This window comes from Bufo gargarizans, chromosome 4, assembly GCF_014858855.1.
Source record: "Bufo gargarizans isolate SCDJY-AF-19 chromosome 4, ASM1485885v1, whole genome shotgun sequence".
Taxonomy (NCBI): domain Eukaryota; kingdom Metazoa; phylum Chordata; class Amphibia; order Anura; family Bufonidae; genus Bufo; species Bufo gargarizans.
The window spans coordinates 429663797-429683205 of record NC_058083.1 but is presented as its reverse complement, the minus strand read 5'-3'; the positions used below and the strand labels follow the sequence as shown (position 1 = coordinate 429683205).

General features: G+C 42.7%; 1 protein-coding gene across 1 annotated transcript in view; it reads right to left on the bottom strand.

Annotated features, from left to right (window-relative positions):
- The window catches only part of SNX5 (sorting nexin 5), a 76004-nt gene that overhangs the window by 19616 nt on the left and 36979 nt on the right, over positions 1-19409 (bottom strand). Inside the window, exons 5-8 of the mRNA XM_044288591.1 lie at positions 16040-16163; positions 14230-14325; positions 7584-7689; positions 6381-6456 (exon numbers count right to left, since the gene is read on the bottom strand). Coding sequence (XP_044144526.1) covers positions 6381-6456; positions 7584-7689; positions 14230-14325; positions 16040-16163 — 402 coding nt within the window. The remainder of the gene's footprint in view (positions 1-6380; positions 6457-7583; positions 7690-14229; positions 14326-16039; positions 16164-19409) is intronic.

Sequence of the window (19409 nt, the reverse complement as noted above, 5' to 3'; positions counted from 1 at the left end):
GGCTGTAAAAGTATATGTATAAAAAACGGTTGATGGATGAGCAGCACTCCGAACCCACACCTAGGAAGAGCCAATTATAAAGAGAAGTGTAGAAGTATAGCAAATAATTTTGCTGAGGTTACCTGGTGCACGCAGCGTCAGATCCAGGCATATATAAATATTCACCCTCTCCAGCACAGTGTGCGGTCTGCCACTCAAACAGGACCTTTCAAACAGTTGGCTCCAGACAACACTAGTCGATCCTTCTTCCAGGTCCTGACATGGAGATCTATCACTAAGTGATTGATTATGTACACTATGGGGGAGATTTATCAAACTGGTGTAAAGTAGAACCGGCTTAGTTGCCCATAGCAACCAGATTCCACCTTTCATTTTCCAAAGAAGCTTTGAATGAAAGGTGGAATCTGATTGGTTGCTACTGGCGACTAAGCCAGTTCTACTTTACACCAGTTTGATAAATCACCTCCTATGTCTTATGCTTTACAGGAATATTTGATACATTACTTATAGGTGTGTTGAATGAGGTGGACGTTACCACTTAATGGGTGCACACTATCACAATTCTTGAAAAAGACTTGAATTCGAAACATCACTATGTTTTGATGTCGGTTGGTGAATAAATGATCTATGCTTTAATTGGCGGAGTGCTCCAGATTTTTGGGATTTGCAGGCAGCACTGCAAAAAGTTTGCAGATTTGTGGGTACTCTGGTTGGATACTCCTGGTTTGGCACCACTGATGCTTAATAGAGGGAGATTTTATGGATGCGATCAATTGTTAGATGGCCTAAGACCAGGATGGGTAGCTTTCTATATATGGTATTTGGAGAACTGTTGTATGTTTTTAATACCTTTAGGTTTTATTATGTATGCCGGACTATATAGCTCTTTCTTCCATAGTGTCATTTTAACACATTCTCAGATTGTGTTGCGTAACTGAAGATGATGGATCCCTCAAGTCTGCAGGACTCTGTACTATGGTGTGAACTTGGTATGCACGATAATGTTTTTCATGATTTTGAACCCTAAGATTCAGGGATGGGTGTGATGGGGGTGTAGGGACAGGGTTTTTGTTATTTTAAAAATGTCTTTAGGACATTCAAAAAGTTTCACCAAATATTGAACAGATTAAAAAAAAAAATCAGAGTAGACTTGAGGTGAAAATAATTTTATAATACACCTAGTTAATTTTTGACAGGAACAAAGTGGACATGGACAAAGTTTCTACAGTATTGTGTTTACTTTACACTGGACTTTGTATTGTCATGTTTGAGATCAAACCTCATGCTGTATCATTATTTTGTTAATATGAGAAGCGCTCTAGAATATTAATGGGGATTTTCAATATTTTAAAAAAAGTTCCTAATACATTTGCAGTTAAACATTTGTTCTGGTCCTCCAACTCTAGGTCCCTTCTCTTGGATATGCTCACATTATGTCCAATGTTACATTTCCAATAGGCACATACAAGGCATTATGCCTCATTCACATTTCAGTGTTTGGTTAATGATTTTCATCAGTGATTTTGAGCCAAAGCCAGGTTCAGGTCTAAACACAGAACAGGTGCAGATCTTTCCCTTATACATTATGTCTGTGGAGGCTCCAATCCTGGTTTTGGCTCACAATCAGTGATGGAAATAACTGACCAAATAACTGATGTGTGAATGAGGCATAACTCTGCCCTCCTGAAACCACAGGATATTCTGTCTCACATCAAAGCTGCATACTGAATTGTCTGCACCACTGAATTATAAAGTAGAGCAAATCGAAGTTAAAGGGGTTGTCAGAGTTATGAAAAAAATAATATAGCACTGAAAATCTGATGGGCAGCAATATATAACTAAGCTAAGCAAGTTTTATGAAAAAAATATATATAATAATAAATATATATCTCATTTCCCTGGTTCTTTTGTGGCCCTTTGTTTACATGCAATAAAACAAATCTGTGCCCCTCCACCGCTCCGCTAAGGGAGTGAATACAAAAGCTGCCCTGAGTGACATGTCTGCCTGCTGGGAGACTCAACAGCATGCTGTATGTGTAGGACTACAAGTCCAAGTTTTATAATGACACTACTAAGGGAGTGGATACAAGAGCAGCCCTGAGTGCTGGGAGAATCCACAGCAACTTGTAAGTGTAGAACTACAAGTCCCAGCTGTATAATGACACTGCTAATACAAACAGGATCTTCCCCCTACCTTCTGGTGCAATGCTCTCTCTAGTCTGTCAGATCCTGTGCCCAGAATTGTCACTGCTGCAGCTAGCCAGTATGTGCAGCTGAAGGGGTTAAGAATCTTAGGAGAGAGAGCAGATGGCAGTGAAGGGGGCGTTGCCAGCACAGTGATCTATCGTTTACAGGCTTGTAAACGACCTTCATCAGAGCAGGGAGAGAAGCTGACATCACAGGTCATGTGACCTAAACGTTAAGTGAGTTAATTGGAAAGCAGTTACATTTGCCTAGTTAGAAACATAGAAAGAATAAAAAAATAACTCTGACAACACCTTTAACGAAGTGGACTTCAAGCTGAATTTCAGGAAAAATTCAATTTGTCATGAAGCTGAATTTCCTTGCGCTTTGTGGTAACAAATACATTTTTCATAAAGTTGTGGTAAAAAAACAAAAAAAAAAATACATATTCACCTAATCCATTTGCTCACGGAGAGGGCGTCGCAGTCATCTTCATTGAAGAAAAGGCACCAAATCTCACACGCAGTGAAGTCAATCTTCAATCAAGATGGCTGTGACGGCCTATCCATGAGCAAAATGATGAGGTAAGTAATTTACTTTCGTTTTTAACCCCCTATAGGCTTTAATGTGACTGTCAGATGCCAGAAGGGGGGGTTTGGGCGTAGCGCGATCGCCATTCCCCATCGTTGCGCCCAATACAATGGAATGCAATTCATGATGAAGTAATTCGTAACAAAATCGAATTTCTTTGTGAACTTCAGCAAAGTAGCTGAATCGAATTTTTGATAACTTCACTCATTTTTATATACTACCCTTTACTAGACCTCAATCCACTGGTCATAACTGACGGTTCCTAGGGTTCGAAACCTCCTTTCCTACCTGTCTGTACAAGCATTTGTATCTCCATTAATCATGATTATAACATAAAAAATAATTCATACTAAATAAACACTCTAAAAGTGGTCATGAAATTGGATCTTACGTGGACAGGAAGTGACTAATGGGCAACTGAACCAAAAACATGCATAGTAGTAAAATAGAATGCATGACATGGATCACCTATTCACTGACTGCTGCAGGAGAAAGCGTCTGGCTGGCTACTATTTGGCAGACTGGTCATAGACCCTAATGGGAATTTTCCCAGAGGGCCTATGCCAATAGGGCCACCTGAACTCATCACGGTTGCTGGCTGTATACATACTATTAGGGAAACAATAGGGCTCATTATTAGAAGAAGTCCAGGCAGCATGCTGAAGGTTGAGCTGACCTAGTGTTGTGGCCCACATCTCAACGCTTAAGACCTGCTCCAGATCCATATTACAGACAATTGGAAAAGAAGGACAGAACTTGGCAGCTATTGATGGCCACCACAGAGATACAAGCATCTGGGGAGGTATTTTGTGCTGCACTGTGGTGTTTGGTTCTGTGGGATGGTATTCTGTGCTGCACTATGGTATTACAGACCCTGCCAAATTGTATTGGCTCCATCTACTTGTGTTGCACCATTTTCTGTCAACTTGGACCCACCTACAACATTGAGGCCACTTTTTTTTTTTTTTTTCCAGGGCTACCATGTTCCCAGTATGCCCCTGAGCTTACCTCTGCTGGAGGTTGTGGCCAGCCATCAATTTTTACTTCCAATGAACAAAGGGACATCCTTGAAATACATGGATGGGCCTGTGTCCACCAAGCAGATATGCAAGTACTCCAACAGGGCATACAGAAGAAGGATATCTTACCGAATCTACCCTCTAAACAGACTTTAATGCTACTGAAAGTATCCTACAGATATACTGAGTTACTTTGAGGGTTTTGTGAGAATGGAAGACCCAATGTAATAGGCGTCAGTAATATAGGACAAACTATGTATTAGCAATGGTAATCAGTTATATCCTTACATCCATGACCTGCATTTCCACCAAACAAAACTACATTTTAAGTGGTTTCATCATATGCTCAAATTTGCTGTGCTCTGGTTACACATTTACATCCAAAAGGAAATATAAAATGCGGTCAAAGCACATTGAAGGCATCCAAATAGTGCAGGCACATGAATCAGTAATGTCTTATTATTAACACTATCACATCTGAATCTGTGCGATTCTGAGCATTCTGCTTGAGCCATAAGGGGTATGCTCGCCTCCGATGTGGGTGAAAGGGCACAGAGAAGACTGATCATGGAGTTCAGGCGACCAGGGTACACAACCATAATGTAACCTGTCATAATAAAGAGATAGGGGCAGGGTGACCTGTAAAACCCGGTGACAATTGTAACTAAAATAAATCTATGAACTTTCATAATATTGGAGATGGATTAGAAAAAAAATAATCTTACAGCTAAAACCAGAGTAACTTAGCCTTTTATATACAAAGGTTATATGGAGCAAATGACACGTGGGTGGGGTCATAAAATAAAAAAAGCGTGCAAATTATACTGATCAATAGGCACAAAGGAAAGAGCGCAGGGAAGTTCTGCCCTCTGGATCATGTATGTGAGGTGTAACAATACAACAGGAACAAATAGAAAAAAGGTGACTACAACATGCAGAAACCCCAAAAACTTTTTTTGCACTTACAAGATATGTCCCGTTGTTAGTACCACTTTAAAGAAGAAAAACGTTGGGGGGGAAAAAAAAAGAAAAAAAGAAATTTCCTTTGCATTGCCATTTTTGGACAGACATAGCTTTTTCTTCTATTTCTGTTTCTAACTCCACAGATGCAACTATTGCTATTGACCACGGCATCTGAGGGGTTAAATGGCCAGGTTTGGTGTCATTGCAGATCCCAGTCATTGCATTAGGGGGCGAACCGTCTTATTCAGCCGGTACCCATCATGTATGGAGCGGGCTCAGTGAGCAGCCTGCTCTGTACATTTCCCGAGCCACAATGACAAACAGGTACGTCATTGTGGCTGAAGGGGTTAAAGGTATTATCCACTTCCAGGAGGAACCCGGACGACACAGGGATATATCAGTAATAGAGAACTGATGGTTACTTAGCTGGCAGAACCCACTACGCTGCTCTAGTTCTCCTGCCCAGAATCTGGTCACCTGGCTGCAGGGTTGACAACACGTGACCGCTGCAGCCAATCAACAGGCTCTTTGGTGCACCACCAGTGATTGGCTGCAGTGGTCAAGTGTTGTAGATGTCATGTCACCATTAGAGCCAGGAGAGCCGGAGCAGGATCTGCCAGGTAAGTAATGATCAGCTCTCTATTGTGGACACATCCCCTGTGTTGTCGGTTTCCTCCTGAAACTGAACAAACCCCTATAATTCATATACAATGGGGTCTGTGTGTGCACATTACATGACTTATCTTACTGGTGCAGAGTTACTGCCTGTCTCCAGAGCTGCATTCACAGTTCTGCCGTTTGCTATTGGAAGCAGTCGCTTATCAGACACATGGGGAATTTCCTATATCAAATGATTGTAAAGTGCTGGATGTACAGCTACACTACCTAGAAATCAAATCGGAGAGAAAGCTCTGTGCAAACATTGAGTCAGCATGAAATACTGGACGATATTTAGATCAGAGACATGCAGAATCCTATGTTGCAACCCCTAGCACGGGGGTCAGCAACCTCCAGCTCTTGTGAAACTACATGGACTCTTGCTCGACTGTTCTCGGGAACTTCTAGAGAAGAAGTGAATGGAGCATGCTGGTAGTTATAGTTTCACAAACAGCTGGAGTGACCAAGGTTGTGGACACCTGCCCGGCACCCGAACAACAGGGATGTAGTAGATGTCTGTATCAGTACTGCTACAAAGTCTGTAGGTACCATACTCCGTTCATCACTGACCAGCGTCCAGGATGTGCACAGAGAAATCAATAAATTCTAAAATATTGTACAACATTTACTATTAGTAAAAATGGCCTTAAATTTTAGGTTGTATGGGTGCTAAAGGCCAGCCAGTAACAGGGCAAAGGGGCATTATTTGTATGTCGCCACCCACTACCCTAAAAAAGAGGGATAAAGCTCGTGCTTGTGTGACTTGGGATATGAACAAGATAAATCTAAAGCACTGCCGCCCTCTAGTGGTGGGCCTCCGCTGTCACTCTGCAGATGTGTTGTGTGTACTGGGAGGATTTACAAGCCTCTGCTAAATGGAATGCGTTTACTCAACAAAAGGGAAGTCATCAAAATTACTTCCTACTCCAAATTCTTCTCCCACCCACCACTGACAGCAGCACTTACTTTCTAATAGGAACGTTCTCCTCATCACCTAAAGAGATCAGCGTAGCAGAAATATGAATGTAGTCGTCGGCCACATCTGCAGAGAACACAGGAAACCCTGTTACACTGTACATGATGTAGTAACACAAAGATCCACAAGTCCATAACTGAACTCTCCCCGTTCCAGGTCAAGTTACGGGAACATCTGGACAAACATATATTGTATTATTAATATGATATTGCAAAGGTTATGCAAGAACTACAGTAGTGTAGCAGGCAGGGCAAGAAATGGAAACCATGTAAATCCAGCATTTATGATAGGGGATACCCATTATATCAGTTGGAGTCCTACTGCTTGGACTCCAACCAATCAGGAGAACCCGTATCCCGTGGAGGCCTCTCAAAATAAACAGAGCAGCCAGTCGGGCATGCGAGTGGCCGCTTAATTCATAGCCATGTAGGTTCTGGAGACAGTCGAGTGCTGTAGTCGGCCATCTCCTGAAATCCTATAGAAATGAATGGAGTGGCTGCGCATATGCCTCACCAGCCGCTACGTTTATTTCGAGGGGGCTTCACAGGGTACTGGGACCCCCCCACACACCGATCGTGGGGTTCCCAGCAGTAGGACTCCAACCGATCTAATAGGTATTCCCCATCATGTGGGGGCAGCACGGTGGCACAGTGGTTAGCACTGGTGCCTTGCAGTTCTGGGGTCCTGGGTTCAAATCCGGCTGGTGAGGCATGTGCGCAGCCACTCCATTCATTTCTATAGGATTTCAGGAGATGGCCGACTACAGCACTCCATGTAGTTAGCACTGGTGCCTTGCAGTTCTGGGGTCCTGGGTTCAAATCCAGGTTCAAATCCAACAAAGGACAACATCTGCATGGAGTTTGTATGTTCTCCCCGTGTTTGTGTGGGCTTCCTCCAGGTACTTGGTTTTCCTCTTACACGCCAAAGACAAACTGACAGGGACACTAGATTGTGAGCCCCATTGGGGACAGCCCAATGCAAAGTCTATAAAGCGCTATATAAGTGCATAACAGAAATAAATGTGGATAAGGGAATACTCTTAAATACTGTAAGAAACGGTGATGGATATTTCAAATTCTGCCCTCCTTCCCTCCTCAAACCAACAACTAAACATCTATTACTGCAAATATATTCCTGACACCATCATTCAGCATACATATACACAAATAAAATTAAACCCAAAAAGTACTGACTTTTATGTGATCGAGTCATTTTGTCAGATTTGGCACAGGAGTCCTTGATCCTTGTGTGATAACCGACAAGAAACATCTTTTCTTGTTCAAAGAATTCATCTACTTCCTGCATATGGAGGAGATAAGAGGCAGGACATGGCGATTGTCAGTTTAGGGCCCAACTAACACAGTAACTGAAATGTGCTACTCCACAAAAAAAATTTTTTAATAAATTATACAAACACATGAACAACTTTACAGAAACCCCCCTTCAGACGTTTATGGCATATATACACTATGTGGAGAGCTCACCAGAATAGAGCACAGACTGCTATAACCACCTAGCTACAGTACTATATCATTCAACCAATGGCCGGCTCTAAGTAATTGACTTATTTACTTTAAGATACAATTCATATGAGAGGCCAAACAACAATTATAAAATATAAAAATAGAAAGTTACATATTACGTAAGACAAGGATAAAAAAAATGTTGATAGATATATATATATATATATATATATATATATATATATATATAGTGATACATTAGTACTTATAGTTCATTGTAGTCATGGTCCCTCTTAGTTCCAATTGCGGAGCTCACGCAGTTTTGGAACCAAGTTCATATGCTGCGGTATATAAAGTTAGATACTCCTCTATATAATATACGGTATTCATATGTAGCATATCTTTATTATTATATCGAGTTAATATATAAAGTTCAGTCTTAATATATTACGGTAACTCGAAATGATAATAGAGATCTGCTACATATGAATATATAATATAGAGGCGTATCCCACCTCTCAGGAATTTCTGGTATATCCTGTGGGCAGGCAATAAACATGAAAAACAAACAAACATAATTTTACCCAATAAACAAGGTGAGTATGTAAAGGTCTAAAGTCTCCCACTAATTTATACCACAATACCTCAAAAAGACATAATTACATTAAAACATAACTTTTACTCACTAGGAATAAAAGTAGAAAAGAACAAACAGAAACGTGCTCAAATAATGCAGTCCAGGTGTATGGATTGTAGTCTTTTCACCAGGTGCCTGTCCCTCAGTTTGATGACGGAAAAGTTGAGGCAGCCGGAGCTTGTGATGCAAGTGGCAATATGGGGACAAAAACTAGCAAACCCTATAGCTGTAGCACTGCCTGAAGAGAGGGGTTGGGGGCTAGTTGTCCCTGCCTAGCAAACACAGAGCACCTGCCCCAATAGGGGCGACCCAGTCAGGAACCTGTCCCTGCTTGGGGCCTATTCCCTAAAATTGTCCGTCACTTAATTCCCTACATGCCACGTTTCATCTCATTGAAGGCACTCATCAGGGGACTGCTATTTGAAGAAAACTACTTAAATATGGACAAAAGAAAAAATGTCTAGTAGGACTACAGCAGAATCTCCACAGTTTGAATATTGGAGAAACAAATACTACCTTCTAGTAGAGGAGCGATGGGAGCTTAAAAGGAGAATCCCAGAGCTCTTTAAAGAAAATATGAGGCACAACTTGAACAGTAGTCCGTGCCTGCGGAAGTGTCCCCACCTAACCCTTGTCTTACCACCGATATTAGGATCAAGGGAGGAAAGTGCAAAACAGTGAGCCATTCTCCCTTTTAAATCCTCCCGGCTCAGATGCCCTGGCTATTCCAGGCCTGTGTTCACACGTAAGTGGAACGCACGCTAGAAGCGCGCGCTCCCCAGTAGCAGGAAGGGGAAGTCATGTGTACAGACTCTGACTGCCCCAGAGGTAAAGTAGAGCGGCGTTCCGACATAACTCTTCGCTTAACAACTAAGCGACGCTGGGAATCGGCACTCTCAAGCTAGCTCAGACACTGGAAAGCTGTTGAACACTAAGGAGCTAAATAAAAAACAGATTTAGGGCAGGGCGCAGTACAGGACAATATGAGTTATCAAAGATAATGATATATCAAACTAAAGGTGTAAAATACACAACAAAAATAGTCATAAGGGGGCAACTATGGCACCTGTTCCCAAGTGGCTCTCCTCCCTTGATCCTAATATCGGTGGTAAGATAAGGGTTAGGTGGGGACACTTAACCATGCCCAGGCACGGACCACTGTTCAAGTTGTGCCTCATTTTTTCTGTAAGGAGCTCTGGGGTTCTCATTTTAAGCTCCCAACGCTCCTCACCTCTACAAGAAAGTTGTGTTTGTTACTCCAATTTACAAACTGTGGAGATTCTGCTGTGGTCCTACTGGTGTCATGGTGGGGAGTAGGAGAAACTCCCCACCGTACAATGTAGGGAAGAAGGGAATGCCACTAGATCTGAAATCCAGGATAAGGTGAGCAGGTCACCTCCTAATGCCACCCTCATCCTATCCCTGACCTTCTAACTGTATGAGCCGGTCTCGATGGTAGGGGGGGCTCATGCTCCGGAACCTGGGACCTTCTGACCCTAATGATCCCTGAAAAAGGAGTCAGAAATAAGATACAACCGGTTCATCCACGACACGGATGAACCAGAGTCTCACACAGGCCTAGCAACTAGGAAAGAGCAGACAGCAAGCAAAAACACATAGCAGCATGTAAGAGCCCAGTGCAAAACGACAAGTACTGGAACAACAGCACTTACCTGCCACAACGACTGGGTGGAACAACTACTGCTTGCTGACTTGTGGTTTGCCCTCCTAGGAACCCCAGGTACCCCCTCACCGGAGGTACAGACAAACAAGGGGATGTCTAGCAACCATGCCGGGCATTACACCAAACATACCAGACATAGAACACCTATGACTAGACATGACAACGAATGCCCAAAACAAACCCACACAAAACATAACTGGTAAGGTAGGGAACAAGGAGGAGAGCATAGGGAGACATCACTAAAGACCTTGATGTTCCACAAGGAGGCCCTCACGGACAGGTGAAACATCCAGAGAGGAGCAAAGCTCCTTCTCCTACAAAGGCAGCTAGACAACTGACCTCACCCTCCCAACTACAACATAAGAAGAGCCATGAGGCCACACCCAGCTCCACCTTGCACACACCAAAATGGGAAGGAACACCAGACTAAAAGGGGAAGTGACCACACATGCTAAAACAAGTTGCCACCGGCAACAAGTTTGGACGGCACAAGTGTCACGGTCCACTACCACCAGACCATGACACAGCTGTGACAACTGGACATTTTTTCTTTTGTCCTTATTTAAGTACTTTTCTTCACTTAGCAGACACTTGATGAGTCCCTTCAATTGGATGAAATGTGGCATGTAGGGAATTAAGTATGGGACAATTTTAGGGAATAGGCCCCAAGCAGGGCGGGTGCTCTGTGTTTGCTAGTTTTTGTCCCCATATTGCCACTTGCATCACAAGCTCCAGCTGCCTCAACTTCTCAGTCATCAAACTGAGGGACAGGCACCTGGTGAAAAAAAAAAAAAAGACTACAATCCATACACCTGGACTGGGTAAGACCTTTCTAATTATTATCCAGGTATAGGTTTCATCTAGGTGCATAAGAAGACCATCTTGCATATTTTAGAGTATTTTCTCACTGCATTATTTGAGCACGTTTTGTTTGTTCTTTTCTACTTTTATTCCTAGTAAGTAAAAGTTACGTTTTAATGTAATTATGTCCAAGTCTTTTTGAGGTATTTAAAAAATAAAATAAAAAACACTAAAGGTTTTACCACAAAAAAAGCCATAGAAATCACTCACATTTTTTCCATAGTACATGTGCTTTTATTTATTTTTTAGATGTGTGAACCATGATTTAAGTATTAAAAAAAAGAAAAACCTTTTCATAACCCATCCTGCACAACTAACTACAGACCAAACTACAATTTTCCCTTCATCTCAACTCCTGGAGCGTCTGGTCTACTCTAGCCTCATTTGCTATCTCTCTGCTCACTCTCCCTTTGATCCATTACATTCTGGTTTCAACACCCTACATTCTACAGAAACAGCCCTCAAATGTGACAAATGACCTCCTGACAGCCAAATGCAAGGGTGACTACTCTCTGCTCATTCTCCTCAACCTCCCTAAGTCAATAGTGACAGATCTGTTTTGACTTTGCACAACCGCATCCTAAGAATAGATGCATAATTGATATAATCAAAACGGATCTGTTTTGGTCAAGTTTTGAGATCCTCTGACGGATCTTAAAACCTGAAACAAAAACGCAGATGTGAAAGTAGCCTAACCAAATCCCCAGTAGCAAAAAAAAACATTTGTGTGTCCTGCATTTTAATATTTCCCTCAGACTTTTAGATAACATCTGGAGCTGGTGTTTTTACAGCCTAAGGCCTCATGCACACAACCGTTTTTTTTTAAGGTCCGCAAAAACGGGGTCCGTAGGTCCGTGATCCGTGACGGTTTTTTCTCGTCCGTCGGTCTTCCTTGTTTTTTGGAGGATCCACGGACATGAAAAATGAAAAAAAAAAAATCTAAGTCAAGTTTGCCATTGATAAAACGGACACTGATCAGGGACGCGGATGACAATCTTGTGTGCATCCGTGATTTTTCATGGACCCATTGACTTGAATGGGTCCGTGAACCGTTGGCCGTGAAAAAAATAGGACAGGTCATATTTTTTTCACGGCCAGTAAACACGGATCACGGATGCAGCTGCCAAACGGTGCATTTTTAGATTTTTCTACGGACCCATTGAAAGTCAATGGGTCCGCGAAAAAAAACGGAAAACGGCACAACGGCCACAAATGCACACAACGGTCGTGTGCATGAGGCCTAAAACAGACTAAAATGCAGATGCAAAAAAATAATGCAACAGAGCAGAAAAACACCATTAAAAAACAACCCATCCACAAGGGGTTGTCCCATTTATGGTATATCAATAGTTTTTTTTTATGCCCACTTCCATCTCAAGAACATGGCCCCACCATGAATGAAGAGCACATTGTGCATGCGTGGCAGTCTCTCAATTTGCTGCTATGGGATTTCCCAAAAAAGCTGTGCAAGTGCGCTTAGCTATTTTTTGATGTTCTGTGCCAGTAAATGGGGGGGGAAGGGACATCACACATGTACAGCCCTTTCCCCTCTATCCACCGCTACGTGAATTCTAATAGTAGCTGAACCGCTCAGCTATTTGCCGAAGTCCCATCGCAATGGATGGAGAAAGCCGTACATGCAGTTTGCTCTCCATCCCTGGCGGTGCCCCTTTCTTGAAACAGGAGCAGTTCCCAGAGGTGGCAACCACATCAGACACTTATGGCATGTCCTAATGTTATGCTAGAAATGTCCAGATAGGACAACCGCTTTAAACTCCTTCACTAGCTTGGACAATCCGGTAAGTTGTCTTGTTATAACTAGATCTACTCCAGGCATCCTCTGTAAGTTATATAGCAGCAATAATAAAACACATATATTGGAGAGCAGTCTCTGTCATACATAAAACCATGTGAACTACTTAGTCTTACTCACCTCTACGAGAAGGTTTCACCACAGACACCACAGATTATCAAATTATACCCCCGTGCGCTCATCTTTCCATGTAGCAGATCACATCAGGAGTCCTGATGAAGGGGCATACCCTGAAACGCGTTGATTAATGCATACGGTTTTTAAATTAATAAAACGTGAATATCGAAGACAGAGAAGTGCATGGGGGATATAATTTGCTGATCGAGAAGATCGATGGGGGTCGAACTGGTAGTGAACTCTCCTCAGAGATGTGAATAACATAAGTAGATTAAATGGATAATTGGTTTTCCTTACGACAGACTCTGCTCTTCATTTTTGTGTTTTAGTTTTTTTGATTACTGCTGCTGGTTTACACGGGGTCTGAGTGTGATGAATCTGGGGATGGACTGAAGCAGAGAAGACCAGGAGCGGTAAAAGGAGTTTGTGAGTGGCGATGGAGTATGTGTTTTATGTATAGCTCTGAAGAGGCTGTAATTATTCTATGCGACCTGTTTGGTGGCGCTCCGTCAAAGTATTTTTGTCTTTTTCTCTTTAAAGGGGTTGTCTGGGATTGGTGACATTTAAGTGGACTTTAGTCACCTAAATTGAACATACATGCATGTGTTACCTTTATTTTCTTTTTTTGATGCCCCGTTTTTAAAATCTCAGTGAGTGACATACTAGGCCCCTTTGTGAAGAGCGAAGCCTATTCTTTCGCTTCGCAAAGAAGCCCGGTGACATCGCCGGCTCCCACAGACATTATTTAAAGCGCAGGGAGGGCGATCACCGACAAACAAGAACAATATGCGTGCAGGCGTAGAATCCGACGGGATTAGGGGGCGTAACTAACAAGGGGAGGAATAAAGAGGAGGGATATGCGTGGCACCCACAAGGCAGTGCAGCAGGAAGTTACCGCACACATACACAAACATGTAAACAATCAGTGGGGGCCCGTAGGAGCACTGGAGAAGTGGTAAAAATACTGAAAAACAACAGGGGGGCCTTAAATCAGCTAGACATGGTAAGATGTCATGTTTTTAAAAAAAACTATTTGATCCCGGACAACCCCTTCAAGTTATATGACATGGACATATTATGCATTTTAACTACACTGGTACACCGTGAAATCAACCTCTGGGTGCAAATAAGAATGTCCTCATTCACTAACAGCAAGCTCTTGAGAAATAAAAAACATCAAACATTAAAAAGTTGCAGAATGTTTTAATATACTAACGTAAAGCTTTAATAGTTGTTGTCACGTCCATACTGCAGATTACCTCACCTTGACTCCAGAAAATAGAACTTCATCTGCACTTCTCACCATGCTCCGGAAAAAGCCACCAAACATTTCTTTGGTATTTTTCCTTCGTACACTTAACTGAATGAAATACACACAAATACAGAAAATTGCTAATTGTAAGTATTACATCTGCAATTATTTGACACACACGGTGCGATACTAAGCTAGCGAAATCTGCAAAATTCAAGAAGCAACAAGTCAACTCTGACTAATCAAACACATACACATGTCTATGTGATGCTACATGTGTAGGAAGCAGCTGGTCACAGGAATATTAATCCAGTTCCCTTGTTAAGCCCTTCTCATGAATGTACAGGTTCCACTTTGCTCCCTGACCCATTTTCACAATTAAATCCCCCAGGTAGAAGACGGGTCTCCATCTAACAATCGACAATGGAGAAGCCCCACTCAATAGGTGTGTGATGTCAGAGGATGGTAGATCTGGTCAAACCTTCCCGATGTCTTTCAGAACCTCTTCCTCCATCTTGGATTCTAGTTTCTCCTGAAACTGCTAAATACTGGTTAGCAGGAGGTCAGGTTTAATATCACTGCAACCAACCGCATCCTATCCATGCCACACCACAGAGATTTAGGGTACTTCTAAACGAGACTGAAATGCAGCTGTTTTTCTGCAATGGAGTTGAGTGTATCATTTGCGGCATTTTACAGTACCAGCAAAGTGGATGAGATTTTAAATGAGTTTTCCAGTTTTTTGTTGTTTTTTGTAGACTGATGACACAGTGGATGAGTGAGAGGCAAAAAGCTCTGGCCACTGTGTAGCCTGATACAGCCACTACACAATGGATGGAGGATTCTGGTAACCTAAGGATTGGTCATCAGTATCTAGAACCTGGAAAGCAAATTCAAGAAATCTCATTCTCTCATCCACCTGCTGCTGCAAAAAAAAAAAAAAAAAAAAAAAAAAAAAAAGATTTTAAGGAACCTGCCCCTGTCAATCAAGAGGGAGTGGTAGAGTCTCAAAGAGGAAGCAGGATAAGAAAGGGTGCACAGAGTGGCTTGGATGGTTATATTCTCTCCTATACACAGGTTAGGGGATAATTATTAGATTGGTAGGGGTCCTACTGCTGGTATCCCCACCGATACCAAAGCCCATGGAGTAAACCCGAAATGAACAAAGTTGCCAGTGGGGCATGTGCACAGCCACTGCATTCATTTCAATGGGAGTACCAGAGATTGAGTACAGCGCTCCACTCTCTCCTGAACTCTGATAGAAATTAATATAGCCCGACCAGGCGCTCCGTTCATTTGAGGAGGGCTTCACGGGGTACAGGACCCCTGTTCTCGTGATTGGTGGTGGTCCCAGAGGTGGGACCCCAACCTAATAATTATCCACTATCCTGTGGGCCGTTGGACCTGTGATGTGTCCCCCATGCGTCACATGGACCAGCGACACGATACACTGGGGAGATGTCATCACTGAGGCCAGTCACTTCAGCGGCACATGTGACTCTCAAACCGGAGAACGTGGGACCAGAGAGGCCAGGCGCGTATGCTCCCCTCCACAGGTACGGTGAGGTGGGGAGATCTGGCAGAAAGGCCCGCAAAGCTGAACAACCCTTTTAAGAAGTGCAGCTGATAAAGTTCACATAAAAATCATCATGAGGAACTGAGAATGTGAACCTCAGATGTGACTAGAAAGTGCAGCGACTGACATCTATTTGGTGAAATATTACATGTAACAAAATGCTCATCTACACATATAGGTCAGCAAATAAATCTGCTGTCTCAGCATTCAAGCTTCACTTTCTACACAGGAAGGAAGGGTGCTTACATCTTGGTCGTATTCCAGGAATATTTGGAAGTTGTGGTCTTTGTTTAAGATGGGATGGGAGGCAATTCTCTGAAGGAAGACTTCATGCACTGAGACGGTCTTCTTAAACACAGCCAGGTATTCACTGTCAGGACACGGAGAGAAGAGTTGTAGAATGCAGGCACCTATCAGTGACACATTATACCTTCTAGTTTACATGTTCTTCATTTAAAGCGTTAACAGTGATTTGTCCGACCATCTAACAACCTGCCAGTGCTCCAATGTGATGCCGTATCAGTCTGGTCCAACAAGGCCTGCCCAACAAATCCCCAAACTCTAACTTCATACAATATAAAGCCTGGGAGCAGCTCTCCAAAAGCTGAACTGAAGCTATAAAAATAAAGCAAATATTCCAAATATTCTTTCTTTGTGCCAATAACTACAGCTGCATGCTGATGGTAGACAAATATAGTATACATGGGAATACAAAGTAGTATACAATGCATTGTGAAAGTATTCATGCCCCCCCCCCCCCCTCTTTTCTTGTTTTTTACCTTGTTGGGTTGCAACCTGGAATTAAAAAAGTTTGCAAAGTTTGTGTCATATGATTTACACAACAACGAATGTGTGCCAGCCGTGCCCGTATTGCATCCCCACTCCCAATCAGTCCACAATCCGGAAGATATGGAGCAGAGGCATGGAATGAAAGGCCACAGAAACACTGTGGAGCATTTCCGTGGAATTTCTGTCCCTGAATACACTCTGCAAAAAAAAAAAAAAAAGGAAAAAAAAAAAAAAGCATGCTTTCCTTTTTTGCGGTGCGAACGGATCGTGGAACCATTCAAGTTATATGGGTCTGCATCCATCAGCACTGTGGATGAGCCCTAAGGAGGCAAACATTTTTACTGTGACACAAACAATAATTAAAGGGCTATTCCCATCTCAGACATTGACGTCATATAACTAAAAACTTTACACAGCTCAATTTATCTTACAATTGTTGGAAAGGAAGCCTTCTCGTCAGTGAAGGAGACCGCTGCATTTACATGCAGTGATCTCCCCCACAGTATGGAGCGGTGTGATCACTAACTCCATCGTTCGTCCCCATACAGAATCATTCCTTGCCAGCAGCAGAGGCCGTTTAGATGCCATGATCCGCTGCTTTAGGCGACAGCATGAAAGATCACATGACGCTCGTTCTTCAGGTAATCGGCTGCACCTTTACAGTGGCAAATTATCGCCAACTATTGTTCCTATGAACGCATGCTAGCAATTATCTGCCAGATGTTCAGGCAGTGTAAAGGGGCAATAAGATACGCCATGGATGTCAGATGGGTCAGTGTCAAACAAGTGCGAGTTCCATGTCTGGGACCCGCTCCTACCTCCAGAAAGAGGCCCCTGAAGTGAAAGAGCACATCACACATGCTCAGCTATTTTCGGAACTCCGATAGCGGTGAATCAAGGGTGGCCACACATGCTTAGGAGCTCTCTGTTCACTTCAGGGTCCTATTCTGGAGATCCCAGACATGGCACCTGCGCCTATTTGTCATTGATGACATTCTAGCGATGTGCCATCAATGTCTGAGATGGGAATATCCTTTTAGGACAAAATTTTTTAATTTTAATGTGAATAAATATTCACCTCCTGAAAGTCAACACTTTGTGTTGCCACCTTTGAAGCAATTAGAGATGCAAGTCTCTTAGGGTAGGTCTCTATTAGTTTAGCACATCTATTCGTTTGGCCTTTCTTCCAAACAAAACTGTTCCACCACCTTAAAGTTAGTTGGGTTGGAGTACAGCAGTTTTTACATCATGCCACAGATTCTACATTGGATTGATGTCTGGGCTTTGACAAGGCCACTCAAAGACATGTAAAGATTTCCCATTATAACACTCCAGTGTAGCTTTAGAAGTATGTATAGGTTCATTCTCCTGCTGGAAGGTGCATTCTGTCCCAGTCTCAAATCTCTGACAGACAAACACGTTTTCCTCAAGAACTGCCCTGCAAAAAGCATCTCCACAGTATGACACTGCCACCACGATGTTCCTGGGGTGATAAGGGTTGGGTTTTTATGCTTCCCATGATGATCAAAACGTTGAATTTTAGTTTCAGCTCACCAGAAAGCCTTCTTAAATTTGTTTGGGGAATCAGTCAAACTCCAAACAGGTTTTCTTACGTTTTAAGCAGTGTGTCCTCGATTAGAAAAACATGGCTGCTTCCATCCAAAAACAGTACCACACCAACCATGGATTGTGTCTGGTATTGCAGGTTGACTCCATTGTGGTCAATGGGGCAGATCTACAATACCATACACAACCTATGAAAAGATATGTTGCTGTTTTTGGATGAAAGCAGCATGTTTTTCTAATCCTTGACTAGCCCTTTAACGTGTAACGGTCATTCTTTTTTTTTTTATATGCTTTAATTACTGAAATCGTACATTTCTATTAGAAAAATAGCTCTAAAGTGTGCCATTTTGAGCCTTAGCAACGCTCCTCTGTCTTCTGTTTACATAACACGGTCAGTATTGAGCAAGTCTCCACAGTTATGTAAACAAAAGACAGAGAAGCGTTGTTAAGGCTCAAAATGGGCCACTTTAGAGCTATTTTTCTAATAGAAATGTACGATTTCAGTAATTAAAATATATTACAAAAATAGTCAGTATCACTGCACCTATACATTACAAAAATAAACAAAAAAATTACAGTTACACTTTAAGCAATTGCCTTTTCCTGGCTCCTCTTCCATAAATGATCACTCTGTGGAGTGTCCAGCTCACAATAGTGCCCATGGACAGATACTTCCATCTCCACTGTGGATCTTAAAGAGGACCTTTCACCAGAATAAAACTTCTAAACTAACTATACAGACATGTAGAGCGGCGCCCAGGGACCCCCCTGCACTTACTGTTATACCTGGGTGCCGCTCCGTTCTCCCGTTATTGCCTCCGGTATCTTCATAGTTAGGCTCCACCCAGGGGAACCTGCCGTCGGCTCATTCTCCCATGCTGCAGCGCTGGCCAATCACAGGGCTCAGCTCATAGCCTGAGAGATAAAAAAGCCTATCAGGCCATGAGCTGAGCGCTGTGATTGGCCAGCGCTGCAGCATGGGAGAAGGAGGCGCCTGGGCTCTTACTCCTGGAGGGTCTCGATTGAGGGACGCAATATTGAAAATCTCTATTATGAGACACTGCTGTTTGGAGTATTGATCTCCACTTCCCCTGACAAACCAGTCAGAAGTCATACTGGCTGGGGAAACGTAACGTTGGGATCTGTGTTTTTTTCTTTGTTTTCTATATTGTTTTTGTCATGTTATCTTTTTTTGGTCACTGAGGACAGGGTAATACAGGGTGAGCCAGGTTAGGCACGAGGACAGGGAACCTCTACCTTT